This window comes from Carettochelys insculpta, chromosome 12 (genome assembly GCF_033958435.1).
Source record: "Carettochelys insculpta isolate YL-2023 chromosome 12, ASM3395843v1, whole genome shotgun sequence".
In the NCBI taxonomy this organism is placed as follows: Eukaryota; Metazoa; Chordata; order Testudines; family Carettochelyidae; genus Carettochelys; species Carettochelys insculpta.
The window spans coordinates 41,402,328-41,419,900 of NC_134148.1; the positions used below are offsets into that span (position 1 = coordinate 41,402,328).

A 17,573-nucleotide genomic window follows, 5' to 3' on the forward strand; every position below is an offset into this window, starting at 1 on the left:
CCTGCAGTCAGTGGGGACGCGCCCCAGGTCCGGGCCAGGCGTTAGCCCAGCGCGATGAAGGCTTCCCCAGCCGCCGGTGATGCATGTGGCGCGGGCAGGGCCCCGCTCTCTGAACCGTGACGGGCTCGTGCGGGATGCTCTAGACGAGGACTTGGCAGGGACCGGATGCGCCCGGCACCAGCTCGGAGTTCCAGCACTTTTGGGGACCCCCGTTTCCGTTACCGCGTCTCCCGGGGGCAGGGGTGGGAGGGGACGGGCTGCCGGCTGCCCGCGAGCCTCTCCCGCGGCTCTGCGCCGGGTTCAGGGAGGCGTTTTCCTTTAAGAGTGAAGAAACTTGAAACCTTGTTTGCGCAACAATCCGTGCAGCACAGAGCCGCCAAAGTGTCTAGACTGGCACATGATGGGAGGCAGCCAATGACTCCGGCTCTCTCCTAGGGGGCCCTGTGTGTGTTTTAGCAGAACAAAAAAGAGAGCGAGAGCGAGCGAGCGAGAGACGGAGAAGGGGAAGGACAGAGGAGCCCCCGCGCTGCTCCGGCTGATCCCAGCGCACCCCCGCCAACTGGTCACTTTGTAGGGTGGGGGCGGCCCCAGGACATCCCCAGGCGTCCCCGCGCGCCGGACAGTGGATTGGCTTCGCTTCCCCCCGCCACCTCCAGTTCCCTTAAGTGAGGATTTCCAGCCGCTCTCTCCGGGATCTGTACAATTTCCATGCACGCGCTGGTGGTTTGGAAAGGGAACAGCTCCGAGGCGCTGCGAGTCTAGGACACGGCTGCGGGTCACCGAGCCCCGGACAGGCGCGTGGAACGGGCCACCTTCCCCCCCTCCCCCGCATCTTCCGATGGCCAAGAAACGCCGTTGATGGGGCTGGGGCTGCGTTTGAGAGGCGGCGGCGGCGGCGTTAGCCCCGGGCTGTGAATGGCTCGCGAATGCGGGGCATCTCCATAGCGTCCCCCCGGCTCACCCGCGGCACGCAGAAGCGAGTGCTGGCGACCGCCCGGCGCACCCCCCACCCCGGGTGTGCGGCTCTAGCCCCCCGCGCGCCTTCTATGCCATTGCGCCCCTCCCTCCCCGCAGTCTCCCCCATGTTGCAGCCCTGTGGCCGTCTCTCGGCGATTAGCTGTGCGAGGCGCTTGCCCGGCGCTGCGAGGGGCCGCCGCTCCAGGCGTGCTGGCGAGCGCGGGGCGCGCGTCGGGGCCGGCCGGGACCTCCAAGCCCACTGATCCACCCCCCGAGATTACGAGCCCCGAGCCGTCGTATGTTCAGGTCCAAACGCTCAGGGCTGGTGCGGCGGCTTTGGAGGAGCCGTGTCATCCCGGACAGGGACGGGGGAGATGCGAGCGCCAGGAGCAGCCATGAGCTCGGGGGTGGCCCCAGCGCAAGCCCGGAGAAAGATCCCTCCTCGGAAATCCTGCCGGTAACCCGCAGCCTGGCCGGGGAGCCCGCGGAGGAGCGCGCCCGGGAGCCGGGCCAGCAGGGCAGCGGGAGCCCCATGTCGGAGCGGGCTGGGCACCGGGGCTGCCCCACCGCGCTGCGGGCGGCGGCGGAGGAGGAGGAGGAGGACGGGGCAGGCGCAGAGGAGGGCCCGCGGTGGGCGCAGGAGAGTGAGTGCCAGACGGTGACCTGCTGCCTCTTCAAGGAGCGGGAGCTGGGCAGCCCCAGGCCCGCGGGCGCCTCCTCCCGCGACCGGCCGCTGCGCCCCGGCGACGTCCCGCAGGAGCCCCGCAGCCGGGAGGCCCGGTCCCGGCTCCTGGTGCTGGAGCAGGAGCTCAAGTCCGCCACCTACTCGCTGCTGAAGCGGCTGAAGGAGCGCTCGCTGGCCAGCCTGCTGGAGGCGGTGGAGTCCCGCGGGGGCATGCCCAGCGGCTGCGTCCTGGTCTCCCGCACCGAGGTGCGCCTGGGGGGCCAGGCGGCGCCCCCGCAGCTGCTCCTGGGCAAGCTCTTCCGCTGGCCGGACCTGCAGCACCCGGCCGAGCTGAAAGCGCTGTGCGAGTGCCAGAGCTTCGGGCTCGCCGACAGCCCCACGGTCTGCTGCAACCCCTACCACTTCAGCCGGCTCTGTGGGCCAGGTAAGGGGCCGGGGGAGGAAGGACACCCCGCCGCGGCACTGCGCCCCCGGCCCACCCCACACTGGCCCCGCCGGCGCGACAGGGGGCGCCCCCAGCGCTTCTAGCAGCGGTGGCGTCTCCTAGGTTGGGGGGGGGCAGAGGATGGAAATTAGCCCCAGTCTGTGCCAGGCGCTGGGGAGCCGCTCCCCTTCTGAAATCCCGGCGGGTTCCCCAGCTCCGCCGGGGGCCTGCGGCGTTGTCCCAGCCAGGTGCACCTGGCGGCCTTGCTGGCTCTGCAGGGCTGCGTCGCCCGTTTCCCCTCTTCCCCAGGGCTGGTTTTTGGTTTAACCCTCAGCAGACTGGAGAAGACAACTCCGAAATGCCCAGCTCGGGAGCGTGAAGGATCTGACCGTAGCCAGGCGGGAGAGTTAAGAGGGAAGGTGTAAAGATGCCCAAAGGCTCTCCCAAGCCCAAAGCCCTGCAGCCCAGAAAAGTGGCATCACCCCCCCCCCTTTTGGATCACGCTGCAGTAGCAGATGGGATGAGCTGCTGGTGCGCTGTATGAGGACTCCCCGCGGTTTTTTCATAAGGATGGCCGTGCCTGGTGGTTTAGGTTTTAAAGCACAACTGAAGTGGGGCCAGTGGGAGGGAATATTTTAGTTCTGGCAAAAGCAGGAGTGCTGTTTTGTGCTGTGATGAAGAGAATTTGGACTCCGGTAGGCCGATGCTGTTTGCTTGTTCAGTAAAACTGACCCGTCCCCATGGGAGCCCATCACAGGAGCTTTAGAAGCCTGCAGGGAAACGTGCGGCAGTGTTAACAGCCCAGCGGTGGGCGCGGATCTTCTAGTTTCTTGCAGTGAAATGCCTGGGGCATTTCTGTGTCACCGTTTATTCCTAGCCTGGCTGGTCTGGATCTCAGGAAGGTTCAGAGCATTTCCCCTTATGCACAGTATGTTGTCCCTAGGCCTTAACTTCCTCCTGGTTTTCGCGGTTCAGGTGCATTCTAGGACGTGCACCATTGTTTCCAAATGGAGTCAAATGAAAACACGCTTCGTGCGCAGCCATTTGATGTCGTGAATCGTATTTGTCCACCCATGCAAGGAGCTTGAGAGCGCCTGAGTGCGCTGGAACTGCATGTGCGACGTTTTCAGACAAGCCAGCACACTCCTCAGCAGCCTCTGTCTCCCGGCCAGTTTGGTGGGGCACGTTCCCTTTGTGCACAGGCCAGCAGGAGGCGCTAGAGTCCGGGATGCAGAAGGCTGTTCTGAGTCCTGCTGCTAAAACTCTCAGCTCCCCAAGCTCCGTCACCTGGAGTAGGTGCCCGCCCCAGCTCCCCTGCGTAAGGGCAGACAGGCGGGCTCCAGCCTGGGGCCTGTGGAGCTTGCTGGAGGAGCCTCTGCAGCTTGTGCTGAATGCCAGCTGGCTCTGGGCTAAGGCCATAGAGGAGTCTCATTCTTTCTCTGAGTAGTCTTGGTGCTGCTCCATGGGACAGTGAGCCACACCCAGTAGGCAAGTGGGTTACGTCTGCACCAGCCACATGACGCAACACAGGTGAGCTCTAGTGGCCTGGGGCAAACACGTCACCGGCTGGTGTCTTGGCGTTAGCCATTTCACCTGCTCTCCTGGTGTAGCTGCTCTGCTGAGAGCTTCTCTTCTGTCAGGGGACACAGCCCTGTAATGCGGCCTTTACTGTTCCTGGAGCCTGGGTGTGCAGGCAGGGAAGGGCGGTAGCAGCCAGTGCAGGTAATAGACCCTACAGTTGCGGTGCCCAGCCAGGTCTGAAGCAGTAGCCACTATGTTCCCGGAAGTAGAATATTATTCTGAAAATGTATTTATTGTTCAAGCCAACTAGGCACACTCAGCTGGCCCGAATAGCCCCATGCGGCTAGGGGGTGTTGGACGCCAGGGCCTAGATGGCCTATTGTGAGCTTGGACATTCCACCCACTCAGTTAGCTGCTCACTTCTAGGCACGGCACAGGCAGCTGGCAGGAGTGACCTAACTCCCAGCCCTGGGGTGTGGGCGTGCGAGGGGGAGGATTTGTGGACCGAGGTTGATCCCGAAGGCTCCCAAAGCTGGAGAAAGCCTCCTACCCTGTTCCCGTCACCCCTTCTGGCGCTTAGGCAGAAGGCGCGAGGCTCCAGCTGCATTGTGCACATAGCTGGCACTCACTGATGCGTGGCGTGATAAGACTCTGTGTAATTTCTGTCAGCGAGGGGAGGCGACCTGGGCTCCCCCTTGGCCCCCTTCTCCAAAGGAGGATCTATCTAAAAGATGAGCCCTTCCTCTCCTGTGCCTTGCCCCCCGCCCCCATTTTGAGAAAGCAGGACAACTCCCAGGGAGCTGCATGTGTCTGTACTCAAAAGTTGCCTGCCTTTAACCCGACAGATCATAGCCGTGTTTCATGTCTGGGGATGGAAATTTGAAGCAATACTCTCTCACCAGTACAACTGCTGTTTAAAGCCCTTTGTACCCAGAGTAGCCAGGAACTCCGAGCCCTGGCTCCTCGCTCCACCCTTTCTTAAATTGCTGTCATTATTTGTCACGAAATTATCACGCTGAAGGAGACACAACTTTGCAGGGACTTAGAAGGCAGGCTAGGAAAATCATAGGTTTACTGAAGCAAAGAGGGGAATTTAACAGACAAAAACTTTTCTTTGGCCCGGCATTGCCCGCTTTGAATTGAGATCAGTTTCAAGTTGTGCTTAAAAAGCCCTTTTTTTTCCGGAGGAGGTCCCCCTCTGCTATTTAGGTGAAGAAGTGGTGATAATATGCAGTTTGCATATTGCTGGCGCCAGTCTGACTAGCTGTTTATCTGACAGACTGGGGATCTAGGCAATTACTGCTGCTTTCTTAAAGCTGCAGTGCCCCTTTTTAACTTCTTCCAGCCCGTTCAGGCTGGGCGGGGGATGGGAGGGAGCACATGCCCCTTGTGACAGCTGTTTTAGTGCAGAGAAAACCTGGAAGAGTGAACCAGCTAGAGACAACCCTGAATAACGGAGGTTAGTTAGTTATTCATTTTCTGTGTAAAAGCACAATGTGCAAATAATAAGACTAAAAGAGATTCCGAGGTGGAAGGTGCTGACGGAAGAAAATTTTCTAATTTTCATGCTGTCTGAAGTTTCTTGAGGTTCATTAGCTTATGCATAAATGCTGCTTTTCTTTTGTTATGACTAGAAATCCTGAAGGAAATTGAATTTCTTGTTAATGCTGCTCTTTCCTGGGAAGAGCTTTTCTTTATTTATTTTGAAAGCAAGAATTATCTTTATCTCTGTACCAATTATTTGTAAGAAACTGCTGTATTTTCAGCAGTGAACTAATGCAGCAATTTCCCCTGGAGATTATTAGGTGCCTGAACATGAAATCAGATTTTAATTGTAGCAGATGTGTGCATACGTTAAAGAAGGCTACAGCTGTAGAATTTTCAAGTTGCCTTTTAGTGTAAAAGCACTCCCAAACGGAGTTGATTGTCTTTTTATCATTTTCATACTGCCCAGATGTGTTGGGAGCCCTGTTGCCTGAAAGCTGAGTGCTTGGGCAACCACCCCAGGAGAGACTCATGTGTGGCCCAGCCGATTAGCAGAATTCCTGCAGCTCCCACAGATTAGCAGAATTCCTGCAGCTCCCACAGCAAGCCGCATGTGTTTCTACTCATGGTTGACATGCACCCGTGTGCAGATAACAAAATTTATTCTGCCCATAAATGGAAACAATTAGAGGGAACACTGGTTGGGAGCCACCCCTTTGGGGTTGGATTTTGTTCCCATTGAGGGTAATCTGGAAATGAGATTCAGTAAGAATTCTGTCTGGCCTTAATGACTTTCTTCAAATGTATGGGGATTCTGATGTGTGTGTGTGTGTGTGTGTGTGTTCGTTCCCATCCATGTATCCACCCATTAATCCCTCAGTTTACAATATGTAGCTAGCGGAATGATGTGCAAATGTCTGCGCTATGACAGATGAAACTGAGTGCCGTGGTAGATGTATCTTGAGACTGTAAGAAGTATATTTTGCAGACAGTATTATTGCAATTAGATCTCATTCCCGTGGCATCAGAACAGCCTGGAATATTAGCTACCTTAGTTTCTTTGAAGCTCTTAAATACATGGGAGAAGGTGGTCTTGCCTGTGCAGACCCTGTGCATGGGAGCAGAGTAAGAGCACTGTGTATGTTACTGATGCTCATTTCAAGATGCAGAATCTTTACTCCGACAGGAGCAGAACCTGACTGCTGTCCAAATCAAAAGCGCCACAGTGGAAACTGAGATAATTGTTAGTAATTGAAAACTGAACTGCAGGTAGGTTAGGAAGGCGTTGTGTTGCCAGAACCATTTGTTTTTAGGTCACTGTAGAAAACTGAAGAACATATACTAATGTCAATAACCATACCATGCCATTGAATTTTAAGCAGAACTCCTCATTGAAGTTGGTGGCAATTTCTACTTACTTCCCACAAACTGATATAACCCTGGCAATAGCATTTAGCTTTCATTTTTTTTGAATCTTACCTTTTAAAAACTATGAGAACCTACGAGTGGCTGTGCTGGGTTGCTTCTAATTTTCTGCCATGCAGTCCTGGCTTCTGGTATTCCGAGGTTATGGGGCACATGGAGCATGAGGCTGTGTCCCTGACCATCTTGGCCGACCATTACCCATTGCTGGACCTCTTTGAACTTATCTAATTCTTTTCGGAAGCCAGTTATACTTTTGATTGTCCCAACATCCCCTGGAAATGAGTCCCACAGTTTGATGGGCACTGTGTGAGGAAAGACTTCTTTTTGTTTTTAAACCTGCTGTTCATTCATTTACTTGGATGTCCGCTGTCTGGTTGTATGTCCATGGGTAAACAACATGGTTTGGTTTCTCTTCACCATTCATGTTTTCATAAGCATATGCCTCTACATCTTCTCTTTTCTAAGTTGAACTGTGCCGTTCTTTTTATGGAAGCTGTTCCATACTCCTAATAATTGTTGTTGCCCTTCTCCAATTCTAATATAGTTTTTGAGATGGAGTAAGCAGTGGCTGGCAACAGAGAGTATCATAATGACAGTATAATTCGTAGTACATCTACACCTGGAATACTACGAATTATACTGTCATTATGATACTCTCTGTTGCGTTCCTAATGGTTTCCTTCATATTCTGGTAGCCTTTTTGACTGCTGCCAGTGAGTGGATTTTTTCATAGAACCACCCACAATGACTTCAATGGTCTCTTTCTTGAGAGGTAAGACCTAGCTTAGCCCCCATTATTTTGTCTGCGTAGTTGGGAATGTGCTTTCCAACGTGCACTACTCATTTCTCAACACGAAAGTTCATCTGCCACTTGGTTACCCAGCCACACAGGTTTGTGAGATCCCTTTGTAACGCTGAGGAGTCAGCTTCTGACTTAACTGTCATGACTATTTTGTATCATCTGAAAACTTTGTGAGTTCCCTGTTCAGCCTTTTTCCGGATCACTTATGAGTATGTGGAATGACAGATCCTTGAATTCTGTTATTTACCTCTGTCCACTGTGAAACAAAAAGATCATTTCATCTTCCTTTTGTTTAGTATCTTATAACCTGCTACTGATCCATGAGGGGACCTTCCCTTTTATCCAGTGACTATGGACTTTGCTTAGGAGCTTTTTATGAAGGAGTGTACCAAAACCTGTTCAAGTACACTATATCTACTGGTGAACGCTTGTCTGCATGTTTGTTGAACCCCCTCAAAGCATTCAAATAAATTGGCAAAGCACGAGTTCCTTTTATAAAAACTGTGTTGACTCTTCCCTGGTACTGAGGTTAGGTTTACTGGTCTGTAGCCTCTGGCAGCTTTTTTTAAAAAATGGTATTAAATTAACTGACCACCAGTCATCTGGGACAGAAGCTGATTTAAGTGATCGGAATACCACACTTTGTATTTCTGCAGTTTCATATCTGAGCTCTTTCAGAACTCTTGGGTGAATCCCATTTGGCTGGGTTGGTGTATTAGTGTTTAATGTACCACTTCGTTGCAAAACTTTCTCTTTTGGCATTTCGGCCTGGGACAGTTTCTCAGATTTGTCACTTAAAAGGAATGGCTCAGGTGTGTCACTCTACCTCGCATCCTCTGTAGTGAAGACTAGTGTCAATAATTCATTTAACTTCTCTGCAATGGTCTTGTCTTCCTTCAGTGAGTGCTCCTTTATCATCATTCATCCAGTGGCCCCACTGATTGTTTGCCAGCCTTTCTGATTTTGGTGTACTTAAAAGCAATGTTGTTGGTAGTTTTTGTGTCTTTTGCTAGTTGCTTTTCATATTCCTTTGGGTCTGTCTGATTTTACTTTTACACTCAACTGGCCAGACTTTATGTCCCTTTGTATTTTTGCCGGCAGGATTTGACTTCCGGTTTTTAAAATATTTTTTTTGTCTCCGATGGTCTCATTTACTCTGTTGTTCAGCTTTTTTTTGTTTGTTTGTTTTTGTTTTTGGTGGTCCTCTGTAGTTATTTATTTAATTTGGCGTATAGGTTTAGTTTGACTCTCCTATGATGTGTTTAAAAAATTTCCAGGCAGTTTGCAGGCATTTCATGCTCAGGACTATTCCTTTTAATATCTTTTTTAACTAGCTTCCTTGCTTTTGTGTAGCTCCCCTTTTTGATTTAAGTGCTAGTTCCCCTTTTTGATGTTAAAGTCTTTGTGACACAGTGTCCAGGGAGTTCTTGTTAAGCCAGCAATTATGTTCTGAAACAGGAATACACTAGACTGATGATCAGATAAAAAAAGCCAAGCTTTTCAAAAGGGATTGATGATTTTGGATACCTGGTTTGATGGACGTGCCCCCAAAGGAACCTGATTTCCAGAGGACGAATGCCCAGCACTTTTGGAAGAGGTGTGTTACATTGGGCATCAAAAGTCATCAGCTGCTTTTGAAAAATCTTGGCGAAGAATTATTTGCACCTGACTTTTTTGCCATGTTATAAACAGGGATTTACTTTGTAGGAGGGAAAACTTGAGGGTTTGAATTTTTAACTTGATATAGCACTAATGTAAGGTCTTGTTTTTCCAGAGTCTCCACCACCTCCTTACTCTCGGCTGTCTCCTCACGATGAGCAAAAGCCACTGGGTAAGTATTTTCTCTGTACAAACTCTTCAGACACGCACAGTTCACAACCAAGACATTGCGTTGTTTTTTACTGGGCTAGTTTCCAGCCTGTTATGTCAGACAAATGTCAAAATATGGGAACGTGGAGCTTCTCACTAATTTGGAACAAGCATCAGCTGACGAGTTATAAGAAAGAAAATGTATAAAAATCAAATAATTTGTATTTTTTTTTAATCACATCTTCCTTGCCGCGGGTTTATCTCTTAATAGACATGCTTTGCTACAGCTATATGTTTCAGAATAACCTACATTCAAGTGAAACTCTGTCATGAGTAATGAAGATGTGACGACAGGTTATCAGACTTGCATTTTTATTTTATAGATTGACTGGCAGACTGGAGTTGGGAGAGCAGGATCAGAACTGCTGGATATTACCCTCAGCTCTCCAACTGTCCCGCTCTCTCACCTGGGGCATATCACCTTGTAAAATAGGGGTGATTATACTTTTACTGTTAAGATCCTTAAGATTTGAGATGAAGAGGGCTGCGTGAGAGCCAAGGATTTTGTTAATATAGTGTTTATTTAACAGAGACCCGGGCTCTTTAAGCTTCATACTGTAAAACATTTGAATGGAATTTCACTTTTTCCACTGGATTATTCCACATTTTTAAAATATCATTGAAATAAATCTGGTCATGGCAAAATATAAAATTTGACCTACTTTAAAGTTGGCAAAATTCAATAGTGAATGCCTTCCAAAGCACATATTGTGACTGGGAAATTTTAAATATATCCCTCAGCAGAGGCTGTGCCAAATTCTCCCTGGCTTTCACAGTCTGCAGGCAAAAAAAGAAGCAGGAATCAAGAAGAGCACCTCAGAAGGGCAAAGTTTGATGTGGTTTTTGGGAGAGACTCTATACACAATGGGCCAGATTGTGCCATTGTATGGTGTTTCACTCCTCCTGGTCTCCCGTGGTCAGCAAGGCTCGCATGCAAAAGAGAGAGTAAGGAAAAGAGAGAAGTATTCATCGCAGAGCTGCTAGAACTAGAGAGAGAGCAGGATGAGGAATCATTCCAAATTGGCCAGATAGACAAGGACCCACTTGGCACACACATTGCTTTGAGGTCTCCAAGGGGTTTAGGCAGGGCCCAATCATAAACTCTCTGGGCAAATGCCAGACTGGGAATTGGGGGATTGTGCAGAAGGTAGAGCCAGACCCAAAGGACTGAGTAAAGATTGGTTTGCTCCTTTCTAAAACCCCTCAGAACAAACAAGAAAATCGAGCAAGCAAAAAAAATTCCAACCAAAGACTGGACCCTGGTATGGACAGTGAAGACTCATGAAAACTGAGAACTCCTTTTACTGTGTTTATGCTGGCTGTTCAGAGCTTGGGTCGGCCTCTGCAGGAGCACATGGGTATTGTGTGCTTAGTACTCCCCATATCCAGGAGCGGGTGGGCCGGGAAGGCCGGGGGGAGCCAACTGAGTTGGTTTGGGAGGTTTCTTAATTCCCTGATGGTCTGGGCCAGCAGCAAATTACTAACCCGCAGAGCAAGGGAATTAGGAAGGGCTTGGCAGGGTGTTTCTGAGTCACCGTGCATTGTGGGACCACACGTGGGGTGGTGCAGAGCATTTGCCCCACCTTGCTGAGATGCACCATCTCACTCTGAGAAGTAGCTTACAGTGGCATTTGCTTCATGGCTAATGGTTCCCATTGGAGGGCCAGCCCTAGAATATATTCTGGACAACAAAAGGATTGGTCATGTTAACATTGCATAAGAAAAATAAGCTCAAAATTAATTCCTTTTAGATGTTACTTGTGCTGCTGGTATGGAAAGCAGTGAGTTGTACTTCATGGGTTTCTTTGACTGCAAAAATAATCCATGAGCAAACATTTGAGTGCTTAATTAAAGGGGTAAGAAAGAGAAAATAACAAGGACTCTTAACTTGTTAAAACAAAGTTTCCTTAGCTTCAGCAAAGAGGAAGGAAGGGAAAAGCAAGAATAAACAGCTTCAAGAATTTTAATAGTGATAATTAAGTACAGTAACTATGAATTGTTCAGAGGCTTAACGTAACTTCATCCAGTACGCACCAAGTTTCTACTTGTTTAATCAACTGAACTGCAGTTATTTTTGTGGTCAAAGCCATTGAAACTTCATTTTTTCATGGCAGAGGAGAAAAGTTAAGCCTTTACTTGCCACCCTGGCTGAGTAGCAGTTTCTCCTTGGAAGGCGTGGGCAGGCAAAGTGGCACAGTATGTGTGTGAGTGGTTTGTGGTACATAAGTACTAAAGGTTCCCCTTCTGTTTTCCAGATCTATCAGATTCCACGTTGTCTTACACTGAAACAGAGGCTACTAGCTCTCCGAACATCACCCCTGGAGAATTCTCAGGTTGGCAGACGTTAACACATCAGCAGATGAATGATTGCTGGGTTGGAGCTGTAGTTTGCTGGTTTTAGCAGAAAAGCAGAATTCTGTAGGTGCGATTCTCAGGAAGAGCAAACCCGCCAAAGTGAAGGGGCTGTGGACAAGTAGGCCAGGCTTTATTTATTTTGTTGTTCACTGTTTGATGCACGCTTGGACACGCAAGGAGAGTCGAAGTCAGAGCACGAACTCTGTTCCTGCTCTGGAGAGTTGTGCATACTGTATGGTAAAATCACCCATTGCTTGAAGATCCCATTCAAACCTTGACATAGAAGAGTGAGTTAAGAGTAGTTTCTATGTTCCAGGTATTTATAACAAATAGAATGAATGGGTGGTCACTGCATGATTTAATCATTGTGTTTCAGGATCTAGTGACGTGTGGTGTCCAGCATGCCAGCCACTAGTCACATGAGGCTATTTGGCGGTTGTGTTGGCTAGTTGTCTTGGACAGTAAACCTATTTTCAGAATAACATGGCTAGTTTGCTTTAGAACTACCTGGACACCACAGGTGTAGACCTTGACTCAGGGGAGCAGAACGTTCTTTCCCATACAAGTTCACTGAAGCTCTTTAGCAAGAGTTTGCAAAATCAGGCCCATAGACCCGTCTTCTGGAATTAACTCCATCCCATCTGCCCAGAACTTCACTGGGATGTCACATAGGCCCACTGGCAAGAATTTGTAGGCTTGGAGACTTAGACTGTAAGCTGCTGCTGAGAGGAACCATGGTGCAGTTCCATGTAATTAATCCCAGGGTGAGCCGTCCTTTTAGCCTGCAAATGTGAGGTGAAGGGAGGTCACTGTTCACAGGCTCAGACCTAGTCTTCATGCCAACAAGGAGATATTACAGCTGACGGTGAACCTCAGGCAGCAGGGATAAAATGTTGGCACAATGGCTGGTGGCCCTTTCTGGTTCTACCAGCAGCACATGCACTCGCCAGTGAGCCGCCTTTGATTGTTTTTTTATAACCACTGATGGAACCATGGAACTCCTGGTTCTTAGGGGCACTTGCTCATTCCCAGCCAGCCGGAGACTGTCCCTGATGGTATATCCTCTGAGACGGGGGTTTCTAAAACATGGTAGGTGAATTTGATGTTCCCTCCACTCGCTTCCAATAGCTTTTAAAACAGTGGTTCATGAACCAATAAAGTTTAGGAACTGGTGCTCTAGCCTTTATGCCTCCTTTGTTTCATCACGCTTGTACCAGAAGCAAGTAGCCGAAAGACACAGCTACTTTGAATTAGTTTTGGTAGCCTCTGTTACGGTGACTCATGTGTAGTACAGTATTAGAGATTAGTCTTGTTTATTTCATTCAGTGACAAGGCCAGTGCAGCTCCACCAGGCTCAGTTTTTAAATACACCAAAAGGTAGGAGCTTTCCTGTTCTTTGTTTCCTGAATCCCAACTTTGATCATTATTGGATTTACGGCCATGCTTAAAAGATCAGTAGAGAGTTGTGGCACCCCATTGGGGGCTGAACGAAGGGAACAGAATGATTAAAATCTCAGTTGAGGTGTTGCTGGTTTGTGTAGTAATGTCAGAAGATCTCTTTGCTGTACGCCTTGTATCGTGAGCTTTGGGAGAGCTGTGTATTTCTTAGGGTGTTTAAATAGTTCCAGAGTATTCCACATTTTAGAGGTACATGGTTTTGGCATTGCAGCACAATAATAATTTAAAGCTCTTCTTTCTTATACATTTTTCATTTTCATTGCACTTTAGGATTCTTTTGGTACAGTGGAATATGTCTTCCTGTTTTGACACACTGAATCAAATAGGCCTGCTTCCAATTGCCTGTACTAGGGAAAAACTTAAGAGCGGAGAGTTGGATTGTTTTGAGTTGCATTGTAAGAAAAATATATATGTTTATATTTTCTTGTTCTGTGTTCACAATGGTCCTGATGTTCCTCACTTTTATGGAATTTTACAAATAATTGTAGCCTCAGAATTTTAGGAACGGAGTTCCTATGGATGATGTTGGTTTAGTTTCTTTGTTATTTGACTTGGACATCTGGAAGGTTTTCTGCGGTAGAAGAGATATTTTATCGTTTACTTGAACAACCGCATGATAATGTTACCAGGATTGCACTGAATTTGATACCTTCTCTCCCCCCATGCAGTTTCAAATGGTGCAACTCCTAATAAAAGGCTGGGGCTACGTGATTTATTTTTCCCCAGTGGTCGTGATTACCGATAGATGATAAGAGTTTCATTGAAGTTGGCCCATACATGTTGTCAACCAGGAAGTGAAAAACTTAACTTAGAACAATGAGTGTCATATTTTGGTCTGTTTAGTTTTAGTTGCAACTTACATATGCAGTGACATATACCACTTATATCTGTCATGCCTTCTCTGTGTGTCTAAGGAACTGAACTGTGCATTTAACTCCTGTTCCAAAAATAAGAAAACTCTGGATCTAGCATCAAGCCACTACTATTTATTACTTTAACTTTGATCACCAAAAATGCTTTTCCTACTAAAACCACAAATTTCAGTTTCTGGGTAACAAAGAGGTCCATTCTTCACTGTCGTTCATTTTGCTGATGAACTTCTAGCCAGGAAGTTTTAGCCACAAGTCAAGTGGTTATCACTGTAAAACGAAACCAACTCCCCGCACCGCCCCAACCCCCATTTTTGAACTTGACCTTATTTTCACGAGCATAGTATTGATTTTAAGAGTCTTGATAAGTCTCTAATGAACTGTCAGATCCACTAGAGGAATTGCAAAGTATGGCTGGCATAATCAGAGTCTGGGAAAGGACACCAAAAAGTTAATTATATCTTTTCTTTTTATCAAAAATCTGCTTAAGATTGCATTGGAAAGAAGTCATTTATTAAGCTATAAAAAATAAAGCTGCTTAAATGTATTGTTCAAAATGTTGACAGGTTTGTTCTGTGCAAATGCACACAAAAGTGGAATCCTGGGACCTTCTCTCAGCTGGGGTTTAAAACATTTTGGTCACAAAAGTAAATCTTTTATGCTGGGATAACGCTGTGCCAACCATACTCTCCCATGCGAAAACAGCCAGCAAGGGCAGCAGAGTCTGGGCTGGTGCTTCTGGTTTCCTGATAAGATATGATTGCTCAGGAAAGACAAGCACAAAGAGTCTCCAGCCTCTTTAACTTCAAGCAGCAGCAGATTTAGGGTTTGGGAGTGTAAAGAGAGGTCACGTATTTTAGAAGTTATTTCCCCTGTTGGCTGTTATGACCGTTGATTGTTGTGGGTCTGTGTTTAAGGCAGTTCTGATTGTTGTGGGTCTGTGTTTAAGGCAGTTGGGGCAGACATGCAGCTCTCGCGGTGGTCTGAGAGCATCGGGGAGTGTTAAGCGTATGCTGAAGTGCCTTCCTGGCTTGGGACCCGAGTGCTCTACCCTTTCCAGAATCAGTTCCTTACCTCTGTTTGCTCGCACATGTGATGCTTTGGCTCAGTCGGGATCATGGACGTGTGGTTGGCCCAGTCATGGCCAGGTTGATACATTGGTAAGAAGACTTTCTTGTTACTGATGGAGCCTCTCAGTGTGAGCAGCACCCAGCTGTAGGTCTGGGGCCTTTGAGCGGTGGTGTGATATGCGGCCGGGTGTGCTGGCTGCTTGTGCTGCAATGCACGTGTGAGCGCCAGTGAACTCACACTCGGACAACAGGCAGTCTTCCATTCTCAGCAGAAGTCAATCTCCATAGCTGTCCTTTCAAGTCAGAGGGTGAAAAAGGGAGGGGTGGGACAGTGCTGGTCTCTCATCTAGATGATGCTCCTAGCCAGGCTTCCCCACTTCAGGCTGCCTCTGCAGGCCACGAGGAGCTTGGCAGTCATGCAGCTGTACTCTTCTTATGCCCTGCTCAATCCTGTTTCTCTTGCACTTGTACACGCAACGCTCTGCACCAGCCCTGAGCTGCGGCACGCCTGAACTGACTGCAGAGCGCAAACCTCCTGACTGGGTCCATAGAGCCTCAGTGTTCACCCACAGGCTCCTCGCATTCCCCGGGGAGAAGGTGGGCCTGCCAGTTCAAAGGGCAGAAACCTCAACCCTGTGATTCATCATCACTGATGGAACATTTGCGGTAGTTCTTCCCCCAGACAGTTGGCTCCTGTACAAAAGGCCAAGCAGCTGTTGTCCCGTTAGACTTGCCTGGCATGGAGAGGCCTGTGCTCCGTTGTGGGAGCCGGCTCTTTACTGCCGTGACATGCTCCAGCGAAAGGAGCCAGGCCTCACAGTGGGGGCTGTGGAAGATGGGCTGCGCGGCGGTGGAATTTTCTCACCTTCCTGGAGCACTAAATGGTGCCTTCTCCTGCAGAACAAATTTTTAAAAGTCCCCTGGCCTGGCACTTCGTTACCGTCCGCTGCCAGGCATGCGGCAGGCTGTACACCAGCGCACTGTCTGACCAGCTAACCAATCCATGAATGCAAACAGGACCCCGAGTCCTCGTGTAGGAGAGTTTCTACTCCTCCTGGAGATTTTGGATGGTTATGTGCTACAGATTGTACCTCCCTCGCCCAGCGCTCTCAGGACCTAAGTGGTCCTGGACAAGGGGATTTGCTGGATGAGGGGAAGTCAGGCCCCCCCAGGCTGTCTGGAGGAGGGGTCTCACTCCTCCAGGGCTCCCCTGTGGGGCTGTGGAGCTCTCCCATGGGGCTGCCAAGCTCCCCCACCCTGACCAGGTTCCCCACAGATGCAGGGCTCCCTGCCAGTGGGCTGCCAGTAGGGCTCCCTGTCACTAGCAGGGCTCCGCTGTGCTCCCATGTAGCTGGAGCTCTCTGCTCAAAGTGCCCTCTGGTTCAGCAATATCCATTGTCCTGACAGAGTTCAGTAGGACGTGAAAACAGAGCAGGGAGTTGGGGGGGAGGATGAGGGAGGAGATGGGAGTTCAGAGCTACAGGAAAGGGAGAAGGGAGGAATCATGGGCCACGAACTGTAATGAAACAGAGGTGGCTGATGGGGAGATCGGCAGAAAGCAGCTGCAGCTGGTGGGTGCTAAAAAGGAGAAGGCTCTTGCACTAACAGCGTGCTGCAGATTGTGTGCAGCAGGGCTGGCCAAATACAGCAGAAGGTTTTCTGTGAGTTTTTTTCCGACTTTCAGAATTATTCCCTTCCCTGGCGTTCCCACCCTGGGGAGTTGGTGTCCCACAGCCCCAGTGTGTGTCTGAAACGGCGACTCTCACATCAGTAGTGGGAGGACAGTTGTTAAAAGCGGATTTCGGTCTCAGCTCGTAGCTGTTCACTGGAGCTGTCTCCAGCGAGGATGCAGAAGGCTCACCCTGTGGCCTCCCTGCCTCTGCTCGCCCAGAGAAGAAAGATTTGTGCAAATCAATGAACATTGTGAGTAAGGGGTAGAGCCTAGAAAGCACAGCTCAGTTTGCAGATGGCTTCCAAAGAGAAGAGGCGAGAGCTGTCAAATCAAGAGTTTGATACAGATTATTCACCTTGCGCTAAGGTGGAGGGACAGAGAACGGACGCTGGTGCTAACCTAGCAGAGGACCAAGGAGCGGAAGAGAGAGAGAGAGGCTAGGAAGCAGCAGGAGGAGACCCATGGAGGTTTTTTAAATATGTGGATGGCGGTTAGATCTCACCTGTGTCAGTGTCTGGGAAGCCAGTGTTTGTGGGTGGGGGTGTCATGAGTAGGGGGTGCACACAGGGCAGCAGGAGGAGGGTGGCTGTGACCATGTAATTGATCAGGAAGAAGAATATGTTTAATTACAGCTCAAAACAGTCCACCGGGAATTCCCTTAGCACAGAGCCATGGGCCTGGTATCTCCCGCTCTCAGCACGTGTTGAAGATGAATGTAAGGGAGCATGTTTTGAGGTGCAGCTGATGGGAGAAATGAATACCCCCTCTCCAGCCCACTTCCCAAAAGAGGTCTGGCAGGATTTGTGCTCAGGAGCTTTATGAACATCTCCTCTGTTCGGAGCACGGAAAAAAGTCTCTGACTATGTGAGGCGGATGTGTGCGGAGACTGGACAAACATGAGCCTTTCCAGGTCTGAAGAGAAATTGTGAAATTATCGGTTAGTAGAAAACCCAGGACTCTTTTTCACATACATTAAGCTGG

At 49.3% G+C, this 17,573-nt stretch overlaps 1 protein-coding gene across 2 annotated transcripts in view; it reads left to right on the forward strand.

The window, feature by feature from the left end:
- Positions 1-372: 372 nt before the first annotated feature.
- Positions 373-17,573, forward strand: part of SMAD6 (SMAD family member 6) — a 71,242-nt gene continuing 54,041 nt past the window's right edge. Inside the window, exons 1-3 of one of the 2 annotated variants that reach the window (XM_075006982.1) lie at positions 377-2,066; positions 9,074-9,130; positions 11,424-11,501. In XM_075006982.1, the coding sequence (XP_074863083.1) occupies positions 1,256-2,066; positions 9,074-9,130; positions 11,424-11,501 (946 nt within the window). In that variant the 5' untranslated portion in view covers positions 377-1,255. Of the gene's footprint in view, positions 2,067-9,073; positions 9,131-11,423; positions 11,502-17,573 lie in introns of both variants that reach the window. The other variant, XM_075006983.1, reaches the window with a different exon arrangement.